This window comes from Rattus rattus, chromosome 15, assembly GCF_011064425.1.
Source record: "Rattus rattus isolate New Zealand chromosome 15, Rrattus_CSIRO_v1, whole genome shotgun sequence".
Taxonomy (NCBI): Eukaryota; Metazoa; Chordata; class Mammalia; order Rodentia; family Muridae; genus Rattus; species Rattus rattus.
This window is the reverse complement of record NC_046168.1, coordinates 27,296,602-27,320,086: the sequence shown is the minus strand read 5'-3', so window position 1 is coordinate 27,320,086 and position 23,485 is coordinate 27,296,602. Positions and strand designations below refer to the sequence as shown.

The window sequence follows — 23,485 nt, the reverse complement described above, 5'->3', positions numbered from 1 at the left end:
ACAGACGGAGAGAAAGGGAGAGGGAGAGAATGATACACCATGCACAACAATGAAAGCCGGATGTGATCAGTGTGATCAGAAAGTGAAAAGGTAGATTAATTAGTAATTAAAGTCACATGTGAATCTTAAAACCTAGATACATTTTTACAAGTGAGGAAGCCTGGGGTATATTTACAGAGCCTCTTTAATCAGTCAGTAGTCAGAACAGCTTTACACACGTGAGTCAAGTTTTCAAGACTTTTTAAACACGCCTCTCTCCTAAATGAAAGATCAGACTTTGTAAGTCCAGAACAGAACCCGCAGTTATGGGCTCAAAGCAATTCACGCAACTTTGCAAATGTGAACGAGGAATGTCAAAGATGGAGACCAGGTATGAACATGCTCTGCTAAACAATAGGAATAAACCAGTTCTTAACAGGTGCTAGGAAGTGTGTGTGTGTGCGCGTGTGTGTGTGTGCGTGTGTGTGTGTGTGTGTGTGTGTGTGCACTCCCGTGCATACTGATTAGACCATTGCCAAACACACTCAAGGCAGAAAACAATTTATTGATGACACAAACCGCAAGAACGCCGTGTTATTTTCAGTTCCTCTTTGTGCCATTTGTTTCAGAAGCAGAAATGGTCTAACTACAGCATCACATGTATCAATGATACACTTGTGACTTCTTGGGAATACTTCCTTACATTCCTGTTCATTTCAGATATATGTATGGATGGCTGAATGTAGGCTGTGACACCAGACAGACAGACCCACATTCAAATCCTGCATCGGTGACCTAGGTAGAACCCTAAGTGGAGCTCATTTTGCAGTCATCAAAAGTGGAGATGTTCTCAGAGGAGCTGACGGTTTCACAGGTTTCATTCAATGTGTGTAGCCAGCGCCTGGCATGCAATGTGGAACTCTCATATTGTTCTTGGGACATCGGGGAGGTTGACTCTGAGCAAAGCAGCCTATGTTCTCAGGCACTGCTTATTCTCACTCTCATAACACAGCTTTCTCTGTGCACGGCACACAAAAGCACACATCAGTTAACAGCAAGAAGAGACTCCTCTCACCTATTGAGCAACTACTGTGAGCCCCGCACCGAGACTGACACCACAGAGAAATGAATGGTGTAGATGGAGCCTCCGAATGCGAGGGCTGCTCCATGATGTGAAGATCTTACAGGCAAACATTTGCTGGCTCTACCCCGTTTTATGTCACGCCTGGAATATTTAATTTGCCTGGGAAGTATTTGCAAAATAAGCAGACTTAGTGCTTTTCATACCAACCTTGTATATCTAGAGCCCAATACAAAAATTAATTATACTTATATTTTAATTATCCAGTGGGACGAAAAAGGCCAAACAATACGAATTTAAGTGAAATGGGTTCAAGTTGTATGCATCTTGAATCAATGATGTTCGTATAAAATAAATACAACTATAACTGGTATTTTGGGAACAATCAAGAAACGTGTGACTTTATGGGAAGAATATACCCATAGGTTGGTAATAAGATATGGTAAATGGCAGAAAACGTGATGGTTTTCATAATACATAATCTTAAAGATTTGAAACACCACTCACCTGGTCTTCCTCTCCTCCACCTTCTTCATCATATTTCAATATGTTATCTCTTACGTCATCTTCCGGGTCTATTAAAAGCTGCTTGGCCTGGCGCTCTTTATCCCGGCGTTTCATCCATACCACGAACATGAGGACAAGGACTGGATAGGGGAAGAGGAGAAATTCTTACACTGCTGTTCATCTGAAAGCCAGACTCACGGAACCTCAAGCTTCTGCATCCTCGAATTAAGCACGCGGAAGGACCATGATACATGATTCACTCTGGTACTGCGTGTGGGCCTTAGCAATTCTCTGTCAGAGCACAGAGTGAAGACCCGGACTCTAGTCTCCGGGGTCCCGTGGATGTGCTGAGTAAACCCCTTTGTCCCATGAGGCACGATCTACAGAACTGATTATATGGCTCCCATCTTCATCTTGGCTTGTTAGAGGATCGATACCCTGACAGAATGCTTCGTAAACTCCAAACACAAAACAGCACTGAGCTGAACTGTGGCACTGGTCAGTCATCATTATACTCCCAAAATCTCAGAGAAAGGCACTTCCCCTGGGGAACAAGTGTTCGCTTAGATGGTTGGGACAGGAAATGAGAGCTGGGTGTGTAATTGGATTCCTGGTTGTTTTTGGACTCCCAGAGGCTGGTGCTTCTCTGTCACGCTCTTCTGCATTTTCTTCCCTACCTCGATGCAGCTATGAAGGCATGGGGATTAGTTTTCGCCCTGAAATAATATTAGGCTTTCATCCTTCACACTCAGTGCCAGGTCTGCGACCATAAATTCTCCCAAGTTGATGTTAAAATCAGTGCCAATTCATTTTCCTTCACAATGCCTGTGTCACTTTGTCATGGCTGAATCTATCATTCCTAAGTCTGTCTTGATAAGGCTGGTTGTATACGGCACATTCGAAAGTGAACTGCGTGCCTGAGCACACATCTAGGAATAAATTCTGTCTAAAATGTGAGGGTATCAGTTTACATCCTGAAACAAAAAGATTTAATGACTCCTATTTGAGCACATTTTTATTATTGGCCATAAAAGTAAATATCTTCCTTTAAAAGCCAGATACATGATCTCATTTGCCATTGTTCAGGGCTAAATCTAGCAAGTGGATTATTAGTAAGGCATGCAGGTTTCAAATTATAGTCAAAGCAGTCTCCACACAGGAAGTAAAAAATGCTCAGGCTTCTATAGTAATTGCTTGGAATAAAGGGACAGAATTCTAAATTACCAGAACACTTGTAAATGCAGAAAACATAAAAGAAATGGCCAACATTTTCAAGAAAGTGATTGGTGCATAGCGTGATCACACAATAAACCGGTCCTGCTGCTATTCCACAATAAAACACTCGGCCCGGGCAGTTCATTCTTCTAACCTGCATGCTTAGAAGTGGTTCCTAAAGTACTTTCTGGTGGTTAATTCTCTGCATTCCACTGAACCAAAGACAGCAAAGTATCTTAAAGAGAGGAAATTCCTTAATCCGCACTTATGCTAAAGACAGACAATTTATTGAGCTGTATAATCATTCCCATTATCAAATGTGCTCTGTGTGGAGTGCAATCTCTCAGTATTTTGTGCAGTTTCTCAGAAACAAATACCTTGACCCTTGCATGACTGGAGTAGGTTGCTAACTGCACTTTATGTTCAGGGAGGAGGAGGAAAGCAGCACAGCTACCTTCCTAAATCATCGGCTCTGTGCCATAATCGATACTCAAGTCCTAAGGTGAGCACTCAGACTTAGGGCTATTTAACGCCTTTCTGTGGACTGGGCTTCGTGTGACCCCCGGCAATCAGCATGGGACATGGTTGGGGAGGAGAGGGGACACACTGGGGACTGGCTGCAAACGCATCACTGCACTTTCTGATGCTCATGCTTGTTCTAACGGGACGCTGGCTGCCCCCACGGACGGGATGGTGCTCAGCCATCCAAAGGACCTGCTCGGTTATTCTGAGAGGGCTCCTTGCTGAGCTTCCTAGAAGTAGGAGGAACCGCACTCTCTGAGACCAATACTCACTCAGCAGGATGATGATACACAGAAGTATCGCGATGATGGCGCCCGTGCCAAGCCCTGCACCCACGATCCTGTCTACATCGGTGCAGTCTCCATTGGAGTCACATTGGCAAACTTTCACACGCAGGATGGAAATATTGGACTTGGGGGGATTCCCTGAATCTGTGATAATGATGGGAACTTCATAGATGCCAGCTTCCAAAAACTTGATCTTTAAATTGAGCTGAGCAAAATCACCTACATGGAAAAGGGAGAAAAAGAGGAAAAAGAAAAGTCTGACATTCAACACCTAATAAGATGTAAGAAGAAAAAATACTACTTTCCGGAATGTATTTCCTAACTGTAACCCATTAAACAAATCACAATTATGCTGTATTGTGAAAAGCTGTTTTAGGCTTCAAGTGCTTTTTAATATCTCATTTATACCTTACATAGCATTTAAAATATGTTTCACGAGAAGGTTATAAAGCATGTAAAATTAATTTTCCATACCAGGGTTCAAAACTACTGCACTATACATGCATTCAAATAATTAAACTGCTCTTACCATTAAGCCGGGTGATGGTCCAGTTTCTTTTAATAGTCACTGGGGATAAGGGAAGGTCAAACGCAAAGGGCCCTGCGTTGGGGTCTATGTCATAATCAAGTGCTGTGATGTTAATTGAATTGGGTTCTGGAGTTTCACAAGTCTCGGCCTCTTGAGGTAACACCTGAGGGGCGTTGTCATTGATATCAAGTAAATAGATTTGCAGCGTTCCTGTTCCACTCATAGGAGGGATTCCTAAAAGGAGAGAAAAGTCATAGTTGAGGGCCACGGCTTCTGAGCTGATCCTCAAACGTGGTGATGCTTTTTGAAGCCTCTTGTCCCTATCACATGGGGAAATGTTCACTGTCCCGGTCACTGAGTGGATGATTTACAGAGCAAGCTCACGTCTTCCTTCCGTCCTGGGATGGCCCTGAGCTGCTGGTGCCCTCCATGCCTCCTCTACGGCGCCCATCACTCCATGCTCATGAATAGCTCACTCCTCTAGCAACTGTGGAGAATATCAAAGAAGCGCAGGGGCTCATGAGGTTATGAACCCTAGCCTCTGGGTGGAGTGACAGCACATGTGAGTGTACGGAGGAGAGCTCTGAAAGTTCAAAGCCAGCAGTAACCATCGCAACTATTTACAGGCAAGGAAATAGGCATCTTGGGAACACATACCCTGGAGGGGGAAAACCGTGTTTCATTGATTAGCCAACTACATATCTAAGGAAGGACAGGAAAGCTCTCTGCACAGTAATTCACGCTATTCCTGTGAAGAAGGTTTAAATAGATGAGGGGCCCCAAACTGCTCATGGCCATGGTCTTTTCTGCATACTGTAGAATATACAAAACTGGACACTAGGTGTTCTGCCTAACCTTAAACCTGTTCTCGTCAGCCCTGAAAATGCTATCCCTCTCAGCTCATCCAACCCTTTCGTCTGGTTGTATCGCAATTTCTACACACACCTAAGAAGCTTTATGTGTGTGCAGTTATATACACATCCTTTGTGTATATGCATTTTATAAATATTTATATATACCGAATCCCAGATAGGTCCTATATGAGAGAGGACACAAAATACAGCACTCATCTGGGGTCAAACACAATTTTTTTCATAGCTGTTCATGCAAGTGGGTCTCATCACCACAGTGTTTTAAAACTGCACATCTTGACCACAAATTTGAAGCTTGTATTTTTTTCAACAAGCAAATACATTCATAGTCTAATGCTAAAAGTATTTAAAAATATGGTTGTGATTCCGTTTTGAAAGTATGAACAATGACAGAAATATTTCTGTGAATATTAGCTTGTGCCAAGCACGGTTCTAAAAGCTTTATTTGGACAATTCTAACTCAAGGAGTGGAAATTAGCTATTAATTCCACTATACATTTATTCCACAAAATCAACACAAAGTTAACAGAGTTGAACGAAGACCTGGACTGCCGGGCGATGGTGCACACCTTCTATCCTGGCACTTGGGAGGCAGGGGGAGGGGATGGGCTTCAAGTTTGAGGCCAGCCTGGTCTATAGAACAGCGGAGGCTGGACATGTGTGAGAGCTAGCAAAGCTGTCATTTTGCATTTGTGTATGTTCTCCTCGTTTTAGACACTTAAGAGAACATACTGATCCATTTCAACCAACTCTGACCCAACAGATATTCACATTGGGAAAGAAAAAGTGTCAAAATATGTTTCAAAACCAACCCTTTCACAAGGGTCTTATATTCATTTTCTGAATATGCACAAAAATAAGTTTTCTAGCACATTGCAGGAATTCGTCAGAGAAAAAGCCCAGAGAAAGAAACACATGAAGAGTATATATGTATATATACATATATATATATATATATATATATATATATTAAAAAAAAACCCCACATTCTGGGAACACTGAAGCTAGACTTCACCTCTAGCTTACAGGGCATCAGTCTGTCTGTCAGGGCAGGAGAACAGGAGGCCCATGATCTCAATGCCAGCCCACTATAGAAGCCATCCATACACACAGAGTACATCACGGAGATGGCAGAGAAGTACTTTACACAGAGCAAGTGGGAAACGGGAAGAAAAATTTGGGGCTTCAAGACGAAACAGAGCTTTAGAGCCTTGAGAGAGCAACGGTCTGCTTTCTGTGTACTTTAGCATTGTGGAAAGTCTTAATCCTTTCATCAGCACAAAAGGCACCGCTCTCTTTAACCCACAAGGACGACCCAACAAATCTATTTAATTACATACCATTGTCAGAAGCAAGGAAGGTAGCGTTATAGATGTTGTTTTTGACATTTGGCGACTCTCTGTCCAGAACAGCGATAGTGGTGATCTGCCCGTTCACAGGGTCTATTTTCAGCCAGTTGGCAGGGTCAGATAACTTTGTGTATCTGCAAAACCAAAGTGCAGCAGCTCAAACTCTTTTTGAGCAGACACTTAGCAAATTGAGCCTCTGTAAATTTTACAGGTTAATTACAAAAAGGCAAAGCCCTCGTTGATTTGCATGGCTGTAGGTGACAGGCAGACACAGAATTTACGGTAGAAATGTTAAGTCTGTGGCAGTGATTTCGGGAGGTACGCATCAAAAGCACAGCAACGTGGTCTGCAAAGCTTTCCGGGTAAGACATGGTACACAGTCTCCCTGTGGTGAGCTGAGGGAAGATTTAGCTGACCTCAGTTCAGGCCCTTGCCTACTTCAATTCATAACATGGGTACTGACAATAGGGCTCAAATACACTCTCCATATTTTTTCTTTTTCTTTATTTCATCTTTATTAACTTGGGTATTTCTTATTTACATTTCGACTGTTATTCCCTTTCCTGAGGGTTCAGTCTTGGCAGGACCAGGGCTTCCCCTTCCACTGGTGCTCTTACTAGGATATTCATTGCTACCTATGAGGTCAGAGTCCAGGGTCAGTCCATGTATAGTCTTTGGGTAGTGGCTTAGTCCCTGGAAGCTCTGGTTGGTTGGCATTGTTGTTCATATGGGGTCTCAAGCCCTTCAAGCTCTTCCAGTTCATTCTCTGATTCCTTCAACGGGGGTCCCGTTCTCAGTTCAGTGGTTTGCTGCTGGCATTCGCCTCTGTATTTGCCGTATTCTGGCTGTGTCTCTCAGGAGAGATCTACATCCAGCTCCTGTCAGCCTGCACTTCTTTGCTTCATCCATCTTATCTAGTTTGGTGGCTGTATATGTATGGGCCACATGTGGGAAAGGCTCTGAATGGGTGTTCCTTCTGCCTCTGTTCTAAACTTTGCCTCCCTATTCCCTCCCAAGGGTATTCTTGTTCCCCTTTTAAAGAAGGAGTGAAGCATTCACATTTTGGTCATCCTTCTTGAGTTTCATGTGTTCTGTGCATCTAGGGTAATTTGAGCATCAAATATACTCTCTGAACCGGAGCCCTCTCATACAGAACCTGGGAGGGAATTAGCAGTTAAAACACACAGCACAAAGCACTCCTAATGCTTCACCACCTTACCATGGGAGAGACAAAGCACCACCAGAGAGATCTCATAAAACCCCATTTGTACCAGGATCCTCCACGTGGGGCAAAGCCTCAGATCGTGTCCTTCAAAGAGCCCCAAGGCTTTCATCTGGAATAGCACATTCACTTCTTTCAACTCCTTAAAACGTGAGCTGAAGTTTTACAACTCAGAGAACTAACACGTAGATCGGACACGCTACGGTCTACTTTGAGAGGTGAAGTCTACAGGATTTGAATGCGCCTACCAATTAGCCATTAAACTCTCCTGATTTCTGGGTATGGAGGACTGGGGACTTGGAGTGGTCATCTGTCAGCAGCCATCCTGAAAGCACTTAAACCAACTTATGAGTTAATTTTAAAGTTAACTTCAGCCGCTACAGAGAACAGTTGGATGGAGCAGCTGTCAGTCACTCGGTCCCAGCTCGGGATACATTAGGTTTTGCTGAGGCTGGAACCATATTACACATCTTATAGGTTTGCTGTACAGGTCTGGGGCGAACAGCATGCGTTGGCCCATTTTGGTCTGGCATATGTTTTCATTAGGCTCTACGTGTGGAGAAGAGAGAGCTTGTAATTTCCTGAAGCTTCCCTGTTAATTCACTGTGTTGCTTTTTCAAGTGTTTGATACAAAAGTGTAGGCTAAATAATTGATATTTTTAATGAAAAAGACAGAGCAGTAGAAGGAAGATTTTCCTTCTACTAACATATGAATAGAGGCAGTCTTGTATTTTTAACCTAATAAAGTCATGGATGCCCTACGAAGGAAATACACCAGAGAATCTAAAATTATTTCAGGAAACATGTATGTCTCCATTTGATCTTTCCATGGGTGCTGAGGACTGAAGCAACCTATTTTTGTAGCTTTTTTTGTTTTTAATCTCAAAAAATAAAAAGTATTTCCTGTAAGACTTCAATTGTGAGTTTTCTTTAGGAATGCAGCTCTCCAGGTAGGCATCTCATGCTGCAGTGGATGGCCCTACAGCCATCCATATACAGAGAGAGCAAACTGGACCCGGTGGTTATAAAACAGAGTGGTTATGAAATGTGAAAGTGGGAAGGAAATGCAGTAGGAGAAACTGGGAGGAGGGAGAGGGGGAGGGACTAGGGATGCATGTGAATCTGTGCATGAAATTCCTAGAGTAAAGAAACACTATATTCAAAAGTAAGAAGTAAAAAGTAAAATCATTCTATATTCTAATAATGACTTTGGTCGTAATAGATGTTTCCTACGAGGTACATTTAGTAATTTCTACGTGGGGCACAGAAGAGAATCGAATGATGACAGCACAGCAGTGTTTCATACCTGATATTCTGTTGCATATATCGATCGGGGTCCTGAGCAGTGAGCGTGGTCAGCATGGTACCTGCATGGAGGCCTTCCTCTTGGCGAATGATTTTAGGATTTGGGGCAAAATAAGGATTTTCATTGACATCAATAACTGTCACAGACACAGTGGCTGTCGACTGAGGTGGGTGCTGGATCCCCTTAGCTAATGGCACTTGGTTTTCTGCAGCAACAGTGAGGACAAACATCCTATTCGTTTCAAAGTCAATTGGCTGAAAAAGAAAAATGGAAACCATGCTTTTGCAGAAGTAAGAATATTTCGTTCTGCTGTTCATCTGTCTCTGTGTCTCGTTTCCAAAACATTAACTTTTACACTTCAGTTAGCAAAAAGTTCTTCCGTAATTTCTGGGAAGTATGCAGGACTGTCTCACTGAAACAAACCCTGACAGAGAGATTTATGTTCCTCCAAAATCGCATGTGATTGTTGCATGGGGCCATTTATTTAGATGTCTGTAGAAACTTAATTTTTTTTTGTTTATCAACACGGAAAACCAAAACTAGTACATAATCTGAGGTCAGGTGAGAACACAAGGTTTTATAACCTTAAACATCGGCGGAAGACGACCTTTCATGTCTTTCACGTAGGGCAACTTTCACTAGACAGCAATGAATTGAAAAAAAGGTATCATATAGTTAAAAATACTACATAATTGAAAAATGCTGTACAACTTTTCAAACTGAAGCTGGATCGCTTAAGTGTCTTTCTGGGCTGGTGAGATGGCTCAGCAGGCAGGAACGCTCGTCACCAAGCCTGACTGGCCTGAATTAGATACCAGGGAACCATGATGGAAACGGCCGATTCTCCCAAGTTGTCCTCTGACATCCCACACATGTGTCTTGGCATTCACACCTCTCCACCTCCAAAACAACCGGCCATTCAATGTAAGAAATAAAAGTATCTTTCATAAGTTAAAATAGACATTGTGGAGTGAAGTGCATTTATACACGCTGCCCTTAAAACAAGGGTTTTATGGGTAGATTTTTTTTTCCCTCTTTGCATAGCAAACTAAAAACCTGGCTGTCTTCCGTAATAATTCAGAATATTCTGCAGGTTTTTAACACTCCCACGAGAAAACACTCTAAATGATTATTACAACGCACAAATAACCCTTTGTGTGCATATTAGCCGTTAGAGTCTCCTGAACCCTGCTGCCACTAGAACTCTGCAGGAATTTCACTCTGACTCTCCCTTGGCCCCTGGGGAGTGGAAGTACAGTGTGTTTGGTAGTAGCAGGGAAGGTCAGAGGCTGTTCCCTCGTGGCTGTTGGTAGTCTAAGAATGACCGAGAGCAGAAGCTCACGAGAAAGCTACGTAATTCACACAAAACAGCAGCATCCTACCCCAGGTATCTCCAAGTCATCCAATCCACTGCAGTTTCCTTATTCTAGGACTCGGAATTCTGCATGCCCGCCTCAAATACTTTAAACAAGACAGGAAGGGAGCTGGTTAGGCTGTGGTCTGGGGAATGCCTGAAACGTCCCTGATGTACATTTATGTGTCAGAGATGTCTGTGCAGATCGAGGCCTGTATCGTGTGCATCCACCTCACTTGTCCTTGGCGAACGCACAAGCACTTGGAGGCTGCACCTAAACTGGCACCATGGTTTCCTATTTGCCATGTGTCCAGACTACCAGCCCCCATGTCTTCCCCTCACGTGCACTCAGATTCTCATTCCTGAGCAGGAGAACTTTCCACGACGATTGCTCTCTAGGGCAAACAGGTGGGTTCACGTCATCAAGTGTTTCCGTGGAAGGGATGTTCACCTACAAGGCTTTTACAACTATGTGTTTGTTACTAGCGAAGAGATTCCCTTTGGGGCTTGCCATCATGTTCTGTTTTTTTTTTTTTTTTTCAATTAAACATTACCCCCTTGTTCCATTTACTTCTGTGATTTTTCTTCTGTCTTTTTATTCATTTACTCTCTGCCCAAACGCCACAAGAGTAAGCATGGCATCCCTCCTCACCCCCTTACTCCTCCCACTGCCCTAACAGGGATTGAACTGAGAACCTGGTGTTTGCTAGACAAGCACTCCAACAATCAACTGACGGCCAACCTCTCAGGATGTGAAAGGCCACTAATGTATCAGCTATAGTCACTTAACTTTGCTAAGGACACCATGTCTTCAGAATGGTAAATCTGTCCAGATTGATTTTAATTGTGGTAATGGGACAGAATTTATGTTGTCCTCAGTCCAAACATAAATTAAACATTAACACATAATCCACTAAGTAGTCAGGAATTCCAGACTTGGAGGTATTTAAAAGAAGAAAAGGTCCCAAGATTCTACAGCGAAGTAGTGAGAGAGGGCACAGGCTGGTGCCTGCTGGGTGGCTGTCTGAGGAGTGTGGTCCAAAGGACACTTACTTTTACCACTGTGACTAGCCCGTCATTGCTGTTGGGGTCTGTCACGATGGCAAACCTTCCCGTGGGGTCTCCACCACTGATTCTGTACGCCGCATTCCAGGCTGGTGTGTGGGGCTGGTCCTTGTCGGTGACAGTCAGGTTGGCTACAATGACATCCACTCTGTTCTCAGGGACTTCTCCGTAGAACTGCAGGAAAGAGGAACCTCAGTCTGAGATGCGGCCCACTGAAGGACAAGCTGCCGGATGACCACACCACCCTGATTTTACGGCGCCGTTAAAGTTTTATGATCTACACTAAACAAGGAGATAGGGAACGCTGGTAATTACCCAGTTTATGTCTGACGAAAAAGAAAAGATGCTGGCACATTTTTTTTTTTTAGCCACCCAGTATTTTTTTTTTTCACATTTGTGCTGCAGTTTCATTAGTATTAAAACTAGCATCTGTTTGTGAATATCAGTGTGATTAACCTGCGGTCCAGAGAAAAGACTTATACAGAGGATATAACTTGACTCAGGATCTAGGTAAATACTCGCTCGCTGGAAGAGTAGCACAAATCAGGCATGGACTTCGGGCTCTGAAACGCTGGAAGAATTCTGTTACCACTGCACCAAGTATTTGTTGCAGGCTGAGTATTTTAACTTCTGTAACAGTAATGGGGCGGGGAAGGGATGAGGATCTACAGTACTCAGATGCCCATTTTAAAGCCCACGCTATAGAAATTTCTGATTCAATGGCCACTCCACTATCAGGGCGAGATTATTATACCAGCACAGAAGATACCATTTTGGATTAAATTATTTATTTGTATTTAATGCATTTATAATTCATAACAAAACTTCTTCCAAATAGACCCGCAGCGCTGGAGCTCTTTGAGTGACACGTTGTACTCACGGTCATGGCGGTAAACTCTGGAGGATTGTCATTGACATCTGTCACTGTGATGACGGCTGTGGCTGTGTTTGAAAGGCCATAAGTGGGATTGCCTTCCATGTCAGTGGCTTGAATTATTAACGTGTACTGTTGCACTTTCTAAAAAGACATAAAGATAACAAGTTAAATGATGCTAATTCCTCAAGAAGACATAACAGTTGTTCTGCAAAGGGCTCTTTATTACCCACAGAGAGCACAGCATCCTTCATTCTGATTAACATGACTTGCAATTTCCCACATGGAGTTTACTTTAACTCAGGAAGCGCAGGTCTGGTCCTCGTCTGGGGAGATTTAACTGTGTATATTCACTCTGACTCTCGAGGAGGAATGCACCGAACACATCGCAGATGTGTGAAACTCATGGCTGAGCCGAAGCCTCCATCTGCTTTCTACCGTTCTCTTTGCCACAAGATTGCCAATAAGTATTCAAGTATTTTGGCATCTCATATATTAATTTCCAGACAGGTTAGGACAGTAAACGTAATGAGGAAACCAAGAAAAGAGGAAGCATATGCAATTCCCTTAATATTATATATATAGAGAGATATATATGCATGATATACTCTACTATTATATCTATTCTTTTATAATTAGCTGATAATATTTACCCCATTCCTCATTAGTACCAATTGTTCAAAAATTATATAAGAACTATATATAGTTTTTAAAACATTAAAATTCGGGGCTGGCAAGATGGCTTAGTGTTCCCCTCGCAGAGCACTGGGGATTGGAGCCCACAGGTTGGCCAACAAACATCTCTAACTCCAGTTTGGATGTCCTCTTTTGACTTTTGTGGGTTTCAGGCATGTACAAGGTATACATAATATCATATAGGCGAAACATTCATACACATAAAATAAATAAATAAATAAAACATACCTTAAATAATTTTAATTGAAAAGTATACATTTACATTATTAGCCCTAGACACAACAGGTGTTTAACAGAACAGGTACGTAATGCCTGGATCAGCACTGAGATATAATACACGCTCTCTGTTGTTTTGAGCAGCACCCTACCACACATGTAGACAGGACACATGTACATGGAGGTGACTTTTATCAGGCAAGCACACAATACTTGAAAATTACAGATTGGGAATTTTAACAGGGAGCCAGAGGAAGCTATAATGAATGTTTAATGAAAAGGTTGAGATTATCTTAGAAGTCTATACTGCTGGCTGACAGCATTTTATTTGTGGGAAACCTAAGCACTACCTAAGGTCATTTGGAATCCCCACGAAAACTGGCACAGAATAAAAAGGATCATATTCTTAAATGCTAAACCATTCTGAACAACAAAACTCTTTTCTTCACACCAAACAAAACAAGTGTCACCGCCAAGCGCAGCTCCCCTGGTTCTAAATATAGCCGACATTATAAACGGCCACTCTTCCCGGAGTCCTGCAGCTTGGAGGGAGAGGCACAAATTGTGGCTTTTGATGTAGTCATTAGAGGGAAGGGCAAGGAGCAGAGAGAAGGGGGATGGAAAGCCAACCTCACAGACCAGAGTTTAAGCTCTGTCGGTGGACTGAATGCCAATCTCTACCAGATACTTAGGTTAGTTCCTTTATATCTTCCTAAAAGAAAATATATCATACATTTTAATTTAAAAAAAAAAAACCCTGCAAATATGCAGCGCAGGATGAGCCATTGTAAGATTTTTGTGATCCCCAACATTTTACTGCGGCCCAGAGTGGGCTGTATGCTTCCCCAGTGGCGTTCCTTCTCAAGCCTATGGCTTTGGAGAAAATCTCAGGGTCTGACCCCTTTAACTGTAGACAACAGATGGCTGCTAGACAGAATTAGTCTCTCCCAGGGATGAGCTCTTTAATTGGTTATCCAATTCAAGGTGGTCAACCCTGAAATCATATATACACACGAGTAACAGTAATGGACTTAGTATGGTGGGTGCATGTATCTGTCAATAACAATTAAGGAAAGAGGTCATCAATTTGAGTAGTGAGGTGGGAAGAAGTGGGGGCTTAGAGGAAGGAAAGGGAAGGGGAAATGATATTTATTTTAATTAAAAAGATAAATCTGATAGTTGGTCATTCACTTTCACGGTTACTGAGAAAACTCAGGGGCACATTTGATCAGCTTCCCATCTGAAAACTACAGAAATAAAAATGTATGACGGGGCTGACAGACAGTTCAGCAGGCAAGCAGCACTGGCTTCTTTTCCAAAGAACCTGGGTTCAAATCCCCACACCCACATGGTGGATCACAGTTGCGTGTAACTCTAGTCCCCAGGTATCTGACTCCCTCTTCTTCTCTCTGAGGTACCAGGCATGTATGTGGCATGCAGACACGCATGCATGCAAATTACTCATGCACGGAATATTAAGTGACATTTTAAAAATATGCGATGACTTATGGAATGTCATTTGTGTAGCTACTGCAGTTCTATGAACAATGAAAACTCAAGTTTTATTTTTAATAATGTCATACAGACATGCAGTGTTTGCTAATGTCTATTCAATAAAAAATACTTAAAATTATACAATAAAAAATACTTAAAATTATACAAGCACAGTGGATACAATTTTGGATTGAGCTGAGATGTTGGGGTCCATTGATAATCTTTGAAATTTCCTATTCCTTCAGGCTAATATTAATAATCTTTAAGCTTCACAAGAACATTCTGTTGGGTGTAGTGGTACATTCCTGCCATCCCTGGCTTTGGAAGCTTGAGACAGGAGGATTATTATCAGTTCCAGACCAATCTGGGCTATAAAATGAATTCCAGGCCAGTCTGGACTGTAGAGTAAGATCTTGTCTCAACTACAATAACTACAGTGTTTGCGGAAACGAAAGTACCCACTTGGTAAATAACATGGCCGCCATGTCTAAACGCCATGCTGGAAAATGGTCTCGCTTTGCTAAGATGTGCTAGCTTATTATGATTTCAGCGACTGAACCATCCAGAGGGCCTGGCTTATTTACTCATGCTTGCCTGGCGCTGATGTGTGACCGTTCAAATCTCTGGGAGGACTCAAAGTGCTACACGGGATGCAAGATCCAAACTCTTCCCTCAGAGATCCAGATGATAAAGGCTTTTTAAAAAAAACTTTATTTCCAACCCTGTCTCTCACCGACTTGTGCATTTTTAGCAAAGCTACCATGATCATGCCCTCCTCCCCCACTTTCTGTATTTATATTCAGTGTCATCATGGCCTGTTCCACCTCCATGTCAATTCCTCTGCCTACCCCAGAAATTCTCCACCAGGTTGAAGGTGCCCAACCAGAATATCCTTTACAATGTAACACCTTAGCAAGTATGGCTGGCATATAATGGGCTCTGGCCAGGGATTCTGTGGAGCATGCACAGGACAGAGCCTGCATCAAGAACTAGTTCAAAGTGTCTGTACACTCTGCCTGGTTGAGAAAGCTTGGTCTTGAATAATAGCCTTTCTTTTGTTCTGGGTCAGACAGGTGAAAGCCAACTGTTGAAGGGCTTCTGAAGTTTCTTGAGGTAGAACTGTTTTAGGTCTTCAGGAATGTACCCCTAAACACATTTCTATGGTCATGTCTAACCTTTGTGTCTTTTCCTACTTCAGTTTCTGTTTGCACCTGTCTCTCTACATGTATGCACACACGGGAAGAGCACATGAAACTATATTTGCAAGGAATTGCAAGTGGTTATATGAGCGATGCCATCCTTATTCCAAGTTGGAAAGCAAGGGACTCTGGAGGGTTTAAATGAAGGGATGAAGGAGGAGTTGAGGGTCTGAGACGCCAAGATAAAGACCCCTGCCTTGGTTCCAGGAGGCGAGATGAGCCATTTCGCATTGAGGAGACTCAGCACATGTGCAGATTATGAAGGGGACTGAAGGGAAGTGAGAAGTGAACTCCACAGCGAGTAGGAGATCCCATGTCAGGACCAACAAGGAGCCCAGGGCACAAGGATAAGAAGTATCTGGCCTAAGAAACAGCAAACGCTGGTCTTTCCGTGCCAGGAAAACAATGCTGTAGAAGAAAAATAATGGACAATGCTTGATCAAAAAAAGGAGTTGCCAATTATGCCAGTGGGAAAATGGCTACGAGGATTTATTGAGCAGCACATTTACTGAATGCTCCATGCACTTTGCCACCCTCTGTTCCTTAAACTACTACAGTATCCTGCCAAGCCTCTCAGGAGATCAATGTTATAGACGTGGAGGCCCAGGGTTATCGGTTAAAGAAGGTCCAACAGCTCACACCAAATAGAACCCCAGATTCAAACTGTGGGAGGTGGTATGGTTGTAATGTGAAGTACCTCCTACCGGCTCACGTGTTTGAACAACTGGTCCCCAGCTGGTAGCAGTGTTCAGGAAGATTGGAGACATTTAAGATGTAGAGGCAATAGGTCACTGGACTCATGGCTTTCTAGCATGGATCCCTTTCCCTCTCTGCTTCCTGGTTGCGGAAGGCCTCCTGCTCCGGGCACCATACTTTCTTCACCATGATAAGTTGTAGCATCCCTGGCACTATGAACCAAAGTGAACCCTCACTTCCTTAAACTGCTTCTTTCAAGTATTTTGCCATAGAACTGAGAAAACTAAGTGCTAATGGTAACCCTAAGAAGGCAGAGATTAGAAATAAAGTGAAAAAACAAAAAAACAAAAAGAAAACAGAGAAGGTTAAAAGTTAGGAATAGCACTAACAAGCAATGTAGCAAAGAGTCAGGAGTGCATTTAAAAAAAAAAAAATCCCCAAACCGATTGGGGTGGGGAGGGATTGATGGCTTTAGATTTCAAGACCTTAAAGAACAGACATTTTTTAAAACTGCAGATTAAAGAAAGATTAAAAGGTGACTCTGGTAAGCGTTTCAACTGTTAGAGACTCCATCACTGAAAGGTGTCATACATCCTGAAAGAATGATAGTGAAAATTACTTTCTACAAAAAGGAAACTGTGAATTTTAATAGAAATAAAGGGATTCAAGCCTGCATAAAAAGTCAAAGTAATTTAAGCCCGGCCTCAGGCAGAATTACCATAAACTGTCCAAGATAGATGTATTTTTTTTTTCTTGCTGAAATGACTTTCAGAAAATGGAAGGCTTTCTATAATTTCCAATGGTAACTCATTGTTGATTTTTAATAATTCCACTGTCAAGAAGTGATTCCTCATATCATATCTAACCCATGCTCCCATAGCTTCCCATCTATTTCTGCATTAGTGTTATCAAGGGTGGTGGATGGTTCCCCGTGAACTGCAGGATACACTTAACTACAATTATACCCCACTTCAAGCTTTTATCCTGCAGGCTAAATATAGCCTCTCTGATTTTTAAACGTGGTGGGTCTGCATAGGGAAAACTGTTGTTAATTCTTTATGCCTCTCTCTTGTCATGAAACAGCCAGGCTAAAAGCAAGAGGAATCTTAGAGAGAAACTTTGTGAAGCCCTTAATTCCATATCGCACAAGAACTCTTGTGTGAAAGGAGAAATATTAGAGTTGCAACCTGCATTAAATTTTCTTGATATACTCAACCTTACCCTGGAGAGAGACTATTGAAAAATACTCCATAATCTCATCCAACATATGGTATTCATATTGAATTTATGGGTGTGTCAGAATAGCGTTTTCTATTATAGCAGAAGAGGTGGGAAGACTCAGACTATGTTGAGCTGTCTTTCTTTTGCTTTATCAGGTATGTGTGGTGTATCCATGTGTGACTGCAGATGTATATCCCTGTCTAGATCAGAGGAGAATGCCAAATGTCCTGTTCTATCACTTTCTATCTTAAATATTGAAACATGGTCTCTATCACAGAACGTGGAGCTAGGCTGGCCACCAGGCAGCCCTAGTGACTCTCTGGTCTCTGCCCCTGCAGAGTGCTGAATTTATAGACACCTTGCAATGACCGGCTTTCGATGTAGACTTGAGGGATTCCAAATCAGGTCCTCATGCTAGCACAGTGAACACATTTACCCACTGGGCTGTTTCTCCATCCTGCTAAATTTTAAACATACAGCAAAAACTAAATTCATCTTTGGATTTCTGAACATTTTTCCTGACTGGTTCTGTTACTTGGTTATGATGGTTCTAGAACAAGTTTGTGTATATAACTAATTATGATAGCAATCTTGTCTTCAATTCACATGCACATTACTGCAGTAGAGAGAACATAAAAACCAACTTCTCAATTCCCTGTCAATAATATATATCATGGTGCATGTAATGTTTTTACTTGACATAATCTGAGGTTCTGTTACTGCAGAAGCTGGCTCAGCCTGAAAGTTGCAAACCACAATCTCTAGGTGTTGACACTTTAAAAGAATTCATGCAAACAATGATTATCTAGAAGCTGAAAGACATCTGCCAAGACACAGAACAGAAAAAGGATTTCACAGGATCTCTCTGACAGATGCCGGGAGAAGGCACAGGGAGGCCAGAGAATGGGAAGGTTCCTTGTCAAGAAAAACAGGCTCAAAGGGCCTTTGAGATGGGACCTCACCAGCAAACAACAACAGTCCTCAGCTCCACACATCTACCTGGCACCTTACCAAACCTGCACGGTTAGACTATGTGGTGGTGTTTAGTGTCATCAATGTTGTAGCTTCAACAAAATAGTATTCCAGAAGTGTGCCCAACAGTGGAATTAACACAGTACCAGCCTTCAGAACTGGAAAGTAAATTCTCTTAGAGTTCAGGAGTAACTTCTAATAAAGATGATAATTTCCTTGTACAATACCCATCATGCAATTCACAGAAGCCTCAGAGACCCAATCACATACACAGTATTTTTGGTATCATAAAAATGCGTTTGGATACATATTACTTGACTATGATGTCTAACTTAGTTCCCCACAAAAACAATTGACAATGAAGAAAAATAGGAGCACTCTTACAAACTTTAAAAATTGCAAAGAAGAAAACATTGGCTTAACTTAGTCAAATATCACTGAGGGTAACATTAATTAATATCACACACACACACACACACACACACACACACACACACACACACCTCATTTACAACATAACGTTCTCTGAAAACCCCTGACTAGAATGGAAATTAGCATGACTGGGAGATTAAATCCACCACTGGCTTGCCTCTCAGGACAGCTCTGGGTCTGCTCACCTCTCGATCCAGACCAGCTGCCACAGTGATGATGTCCCCGGTCTCATTGTTGATTGTAAACATGTTGGGAGAAGGGGTGCTGGGCGCCTGGGAGAGGATCCTGTACCTCAGCATCCCATTCAGGGCATTTGGGTCATCTGCATCAATGGCAGTGACAGTCATCACATATGTCCCTAGAGAGTGAACAGAGAAGTCACATGATCATCTGTCACTTCAGGGCCCCTAAGACCAGGCATCCTTAGTATGTTAGCATGTCTCAGTTTCACTTTTTCATAATAAAACCATTTTCAGTCCTTCATACAAAAATATTTTTTAAAACGTTCAACCATGGCAGTGTAGATAAATGTCAGTCAGTGAAATGTTTGCCGGGCAAGCCTTAAAGGCCAGAGACAATGCCCAGAACCATGTGAAAGGAAAAAAGTCCAGTTATGGAAGGGGTGCACTTGTAATTTCGGTGCAGATGGACACAGGAAGATTCCTGGGACTCACTTCCCAGTCAGGCCAGCCTACCCTAACTGGTTCCTATGAAAGATCCTGACCGAAAAATACGAGGGGCTGACTTAGAGAGTGCTGCACACTGGCCTTCAGGTCAAGCCTGTACACGTCATCATAATAAACATAATCAAAATATAAAAAGAAATCATAAAGTACACATACTTACAGACTCAACTTTCCCACACTTAGAAAACAAATCTACTCCGTGATCTTCAAAGGGCTCCATAGCCAACTTTAAGTTTACATAAATGCAAAAGACAAGAAACTCAGATGCTACTACAAACGTATTTGATGACTACCAGACCTTCTCTTGTTCCATAGTAGCATTTCATGGAGCTTTCAAGGGGGGTTTTCTCCAATGCCCAAGTCAGTTTCTGAAAGGGAGCTGTGTAAAGGACAGGGCTCACTCCATTGCCCTGGCTCAGAGAGAAGCATGCTAGGCAGAACTGTTCTGCTACACTGGGCAGATACTTGACTCTGGGTCCTACCACTGCCTCAAAGATGAAAAGGAGACTGTCCCTGGCCTGGAGATTTCAACCCACTGGGTATTTTAGACAGTAAATCTGGAAAGCACTCCGCCCATGGAGATGCTAAGAAGTACAGTCACCGTTTAGACTAGTTTGTAAGATCTATTTAGAATTGAATCAGAAAATGTTCTGTCTCTGTCTTCTAAGAAACCCAGAGTCTGGATTTACTTTAGAACTGAAGGAAGACCTCACTTACCCTGTACCCTAGAACTGGCCATGGCTTAGTCGTACTATTCAAATGTCTTTTCAGAACTTGTCCCTTTCAGCAGGACATTTCAGCTCATCAAGCAGCGTCTCCACCATTACTCACTTTGGAAACTTGATATCCTAGATGGTAGCTCACTGGCTTTCCCTTTCTCTCTCCCCCTATTGGATCTGATGCTCCCACAGGGCAGGAACTCTCTTGTTACCACTGTGCCCAGAGCCAGGGCAGAGTGGATCATACAGCTCCTGATAAGCTAACATTGCAACATGAACTGGTTGTTCAAAAACAACGTCTGGTTCCAGAACCTGGAGTTAAAATGCTTACGGCACAGTTTAAGTCAAGAGGGATGTCATAGTCAAGCCCTGCCCAGCAGAGCACTTCCAAAGCACAGGAAGTACAGCGGTCCTCACAGTGGCTACTCAGAGGCTTTCATTCATGAGATGCCTAACTGGAAACTCATGGTCACATAAACAGTAAATACAGCCTGAATGGCTCATTTCTAATATGGTCTCTGAAGCAGTGTATTATGTAAAGTTTGAAACAACCAAACACATAGGAAAATGATACTTAATTGCAAAACATCTGTAGTCAAAATGCCCAAAGTCTATTTATATTGTAGGATATTTGCACGAGATATATTCTATTGTGTGTGTGTGTGTGTGTAAGTGTGTATGTGAATGTGTGTGTGTTTGTGTGTGTATGCGTGTGTATGTGTGTGTGTTTGTGTGTGTGCGTGTGTTTATGTGTGTGTGTGTGCGTATGCGTATGTGTGTGTGTACACGCGCGCACGCACATCACAGTATGCGTGTAAAGATCAGAGGACAACTTGTATACAGGAATCAGCTTTCTCTTTCTACTAAATGATTCCCAAGGCTTAAACTCAGGACCTTCAGGCTTGGTAGCAAGTATGTAAAACTCCCGAGCCATCTCCAGAGTCCATACAAGATCCATTTTAGTAAGGATCTATTTCCTTTTACTGGATTTTAAATGTGTAAGACTGGAGGTCATCCTGTCTGACAGTGTGTCTGAAGGAGCCGCAGAGGGCAGAGGCCACACATTCCTCTCTTTCTCGATGAGGATACATGGGGCCAAGGGTTTAAGGCACAGTTGCTTCTACCCGCAGATCAGCTGATACACCAGAGAGCTATAGATACTGGCAGAGAGGCGCAAGGTCCTATGAAGTGCAGTCTTAAATACTGATAGTTTATGAAACAGAATAATTGAATATCTCAAAACATTAAATCTGACCAGCTGGCCAAACATTCGCTTTTTCATCCCCTTACTGAGTGCCTGGTCTAGTAGGTTTTCAGATTAAATAGGTCTCGCTGGCCTGGCTATTCTGTGACTGGAATGTTTTTAGTACAAGGATCTGAACCGCCAGTCAAACACCACTTCACAAAGGCGAGAGGCTTTCTGCAAGTGCTGCCTCAAGGCCAGGCCACTTCCTTCTGCGGGCTGAAAGGCGACCGTGGAGGACATGTGGCACTCGAGAAGTAAATACCCAGCGTGCCACAGCTGTCACCAGTCCTGCCGAGCTGGGGGCTTCACTGCCTGGTAACAGAAACACCAAGTAGCTTTACTGGTGGATTCTGCTGTTTCTCTGCCTCCTGTAAGGGAGTTGGTGCTCTGTACACGCCAGCCTCTCTCAAGCGGCTCCCTCACGATGTCAGCTACAGAGCAAGGGGAGGCGACTCTAGATTCCATGGTCTCTTGGTTTTCAAACATGGTGAAAATCATGTGGATGTGAAGTTATTTTGTTGTTTCCAGTCTTCGATCAGTTTTTTTCCCTGAGTTGCTTCCTTTTGTCTCAAATAAATTAAAAGGCATACAGGATCTTTCCTTACAGCTATATGTCATACAAGACTTTCCTTTTCTTACTGCTATGTCAGTTAACAACAATTTTTTTCTTTTTGAGCAAGTATATGTGATAGCACAGGTGGGCCTTGAATCCAATATGTAGCTGAGGAGAACCCTGAGTTTCTGCTTCTTCCTCCCGACATGCATGGTAGGTGTGGGTCACCATGCTCAGTCCCACTTCTTTTGCAGTGTTACAGATCAAACCCAGGACCGTGTGTTTGCTAAGCAAACATTCTACCAGCCAGGCTACTTCAACAGCTCTCGTATAACATTTATTCAAGTCGTGACCACAGTATCATTCTAACTCACCAGGTTTTGATCCCTCTGGAACAGACCCATTCCAAACCTGGTGCAGAAACTCAGGTCTGTTATCATTCATGTCGATGACATTGATGACGATGTCAATGGGGTTCTCCACTTGATTGCCATTGATGTCAACTGCATGTGCCCTCAGCTGCAAATGCAACCAGAGGGCAGAGGCATTTAAGGATCTGTTACATGTGGTCACTATGTACATGTATGTCACAGTAGCAAGAGCATTCTGAAGACAGTCATGCAAAAGCTGCTCTGGTTCCCCTCTGAAGATGGAGATACCCACAGTCTGAGGGGAGAGGTAGCCTCCTATCCTTAAGGCCAGGCCTAGTGCTTAGTACACAGCTTTGAACTGATTTGATCCACATCCAGAGCACTGGAGGACCGAGAAACTGGGCTTTGTGATAACCACACTGCTCTTTGTGGACCAACCCTGGTTCAGAGCCCGCTGTGTCCAGATCTAAAATATCCTTTTCTTAGATACAGCAGGGTCAGTATATGAATGTGGAGAGAATGAGAAATGATCTGGAAAATTACAGGTACACAGGGAATTTACGCATAAATTTTTAAATTTTAAGGCCTTTCAGAGAGACGTGAAGAATGCATGCATGTTTAAGGCATTCCTCACCATAGTCCCAGGGGACAGTATCAGCAGTCATCTTTGAGAAACTGTATGTTGCTATCCTCCACATACACATACAGTCACTAATGTACTCGGGCCTGACTGTCTTTCTAATGTTTTCTCCCAGCAAACATCTGCTGCAGCTCTTTAAAAGGCAATGCCATATTGTGCTGCACCATTCCTTTTAAACTGGA

General features: G+C 42.8%; 1 protein-coding gene across 1 annotated transcript in view; it reads right to left on the bottom strand.

Annotated features, from left to right (window-relative positions):
• The window catches only part of Cdh2 (cadherin 2), a 211,572-nt gene that overhangs the window by 30,338 nt on the left and 157,749 nt on the right, over positions 1-23,485 (bottom strand). Inside the window, exons 6-14 of the mRNA XM_032885522.1 lie at positions 22,667-22,811; positions 19,274-19,446; positions 12,169-12,306; positions 11,277-11,462; positions 8,870-9,123; positions 6,333-6,475; positions 4,121-4,354; positions 3,577-3,810; positions 1,568-1,707 (exon numbers count right to left, since the gene is read on the bottom strand). Coding sequence (XP_032741413.1) covers positions 1,568-1,707; positions 3,577-3,810; positions 4,121-4,354; positions 6,333-6,475; positions 8,870-9,123; positions 11,277-11,462; positions 12,169-12,306; positions 19,274-19,446; positions 22,667-22,811 — 1,647 coding nt within the window. The remainder of the gene's footprint in view (positions 1-1,567; positions 1,708-3,576; positions 3,811-4,120; positions 4,355-6,332; positions 6,476-8,869; positions 9,124-11,276; positions 11,463-12,168; positions 12,307-19,273; positions 19,447-22,666; positions 22,812-23,485) is intronic.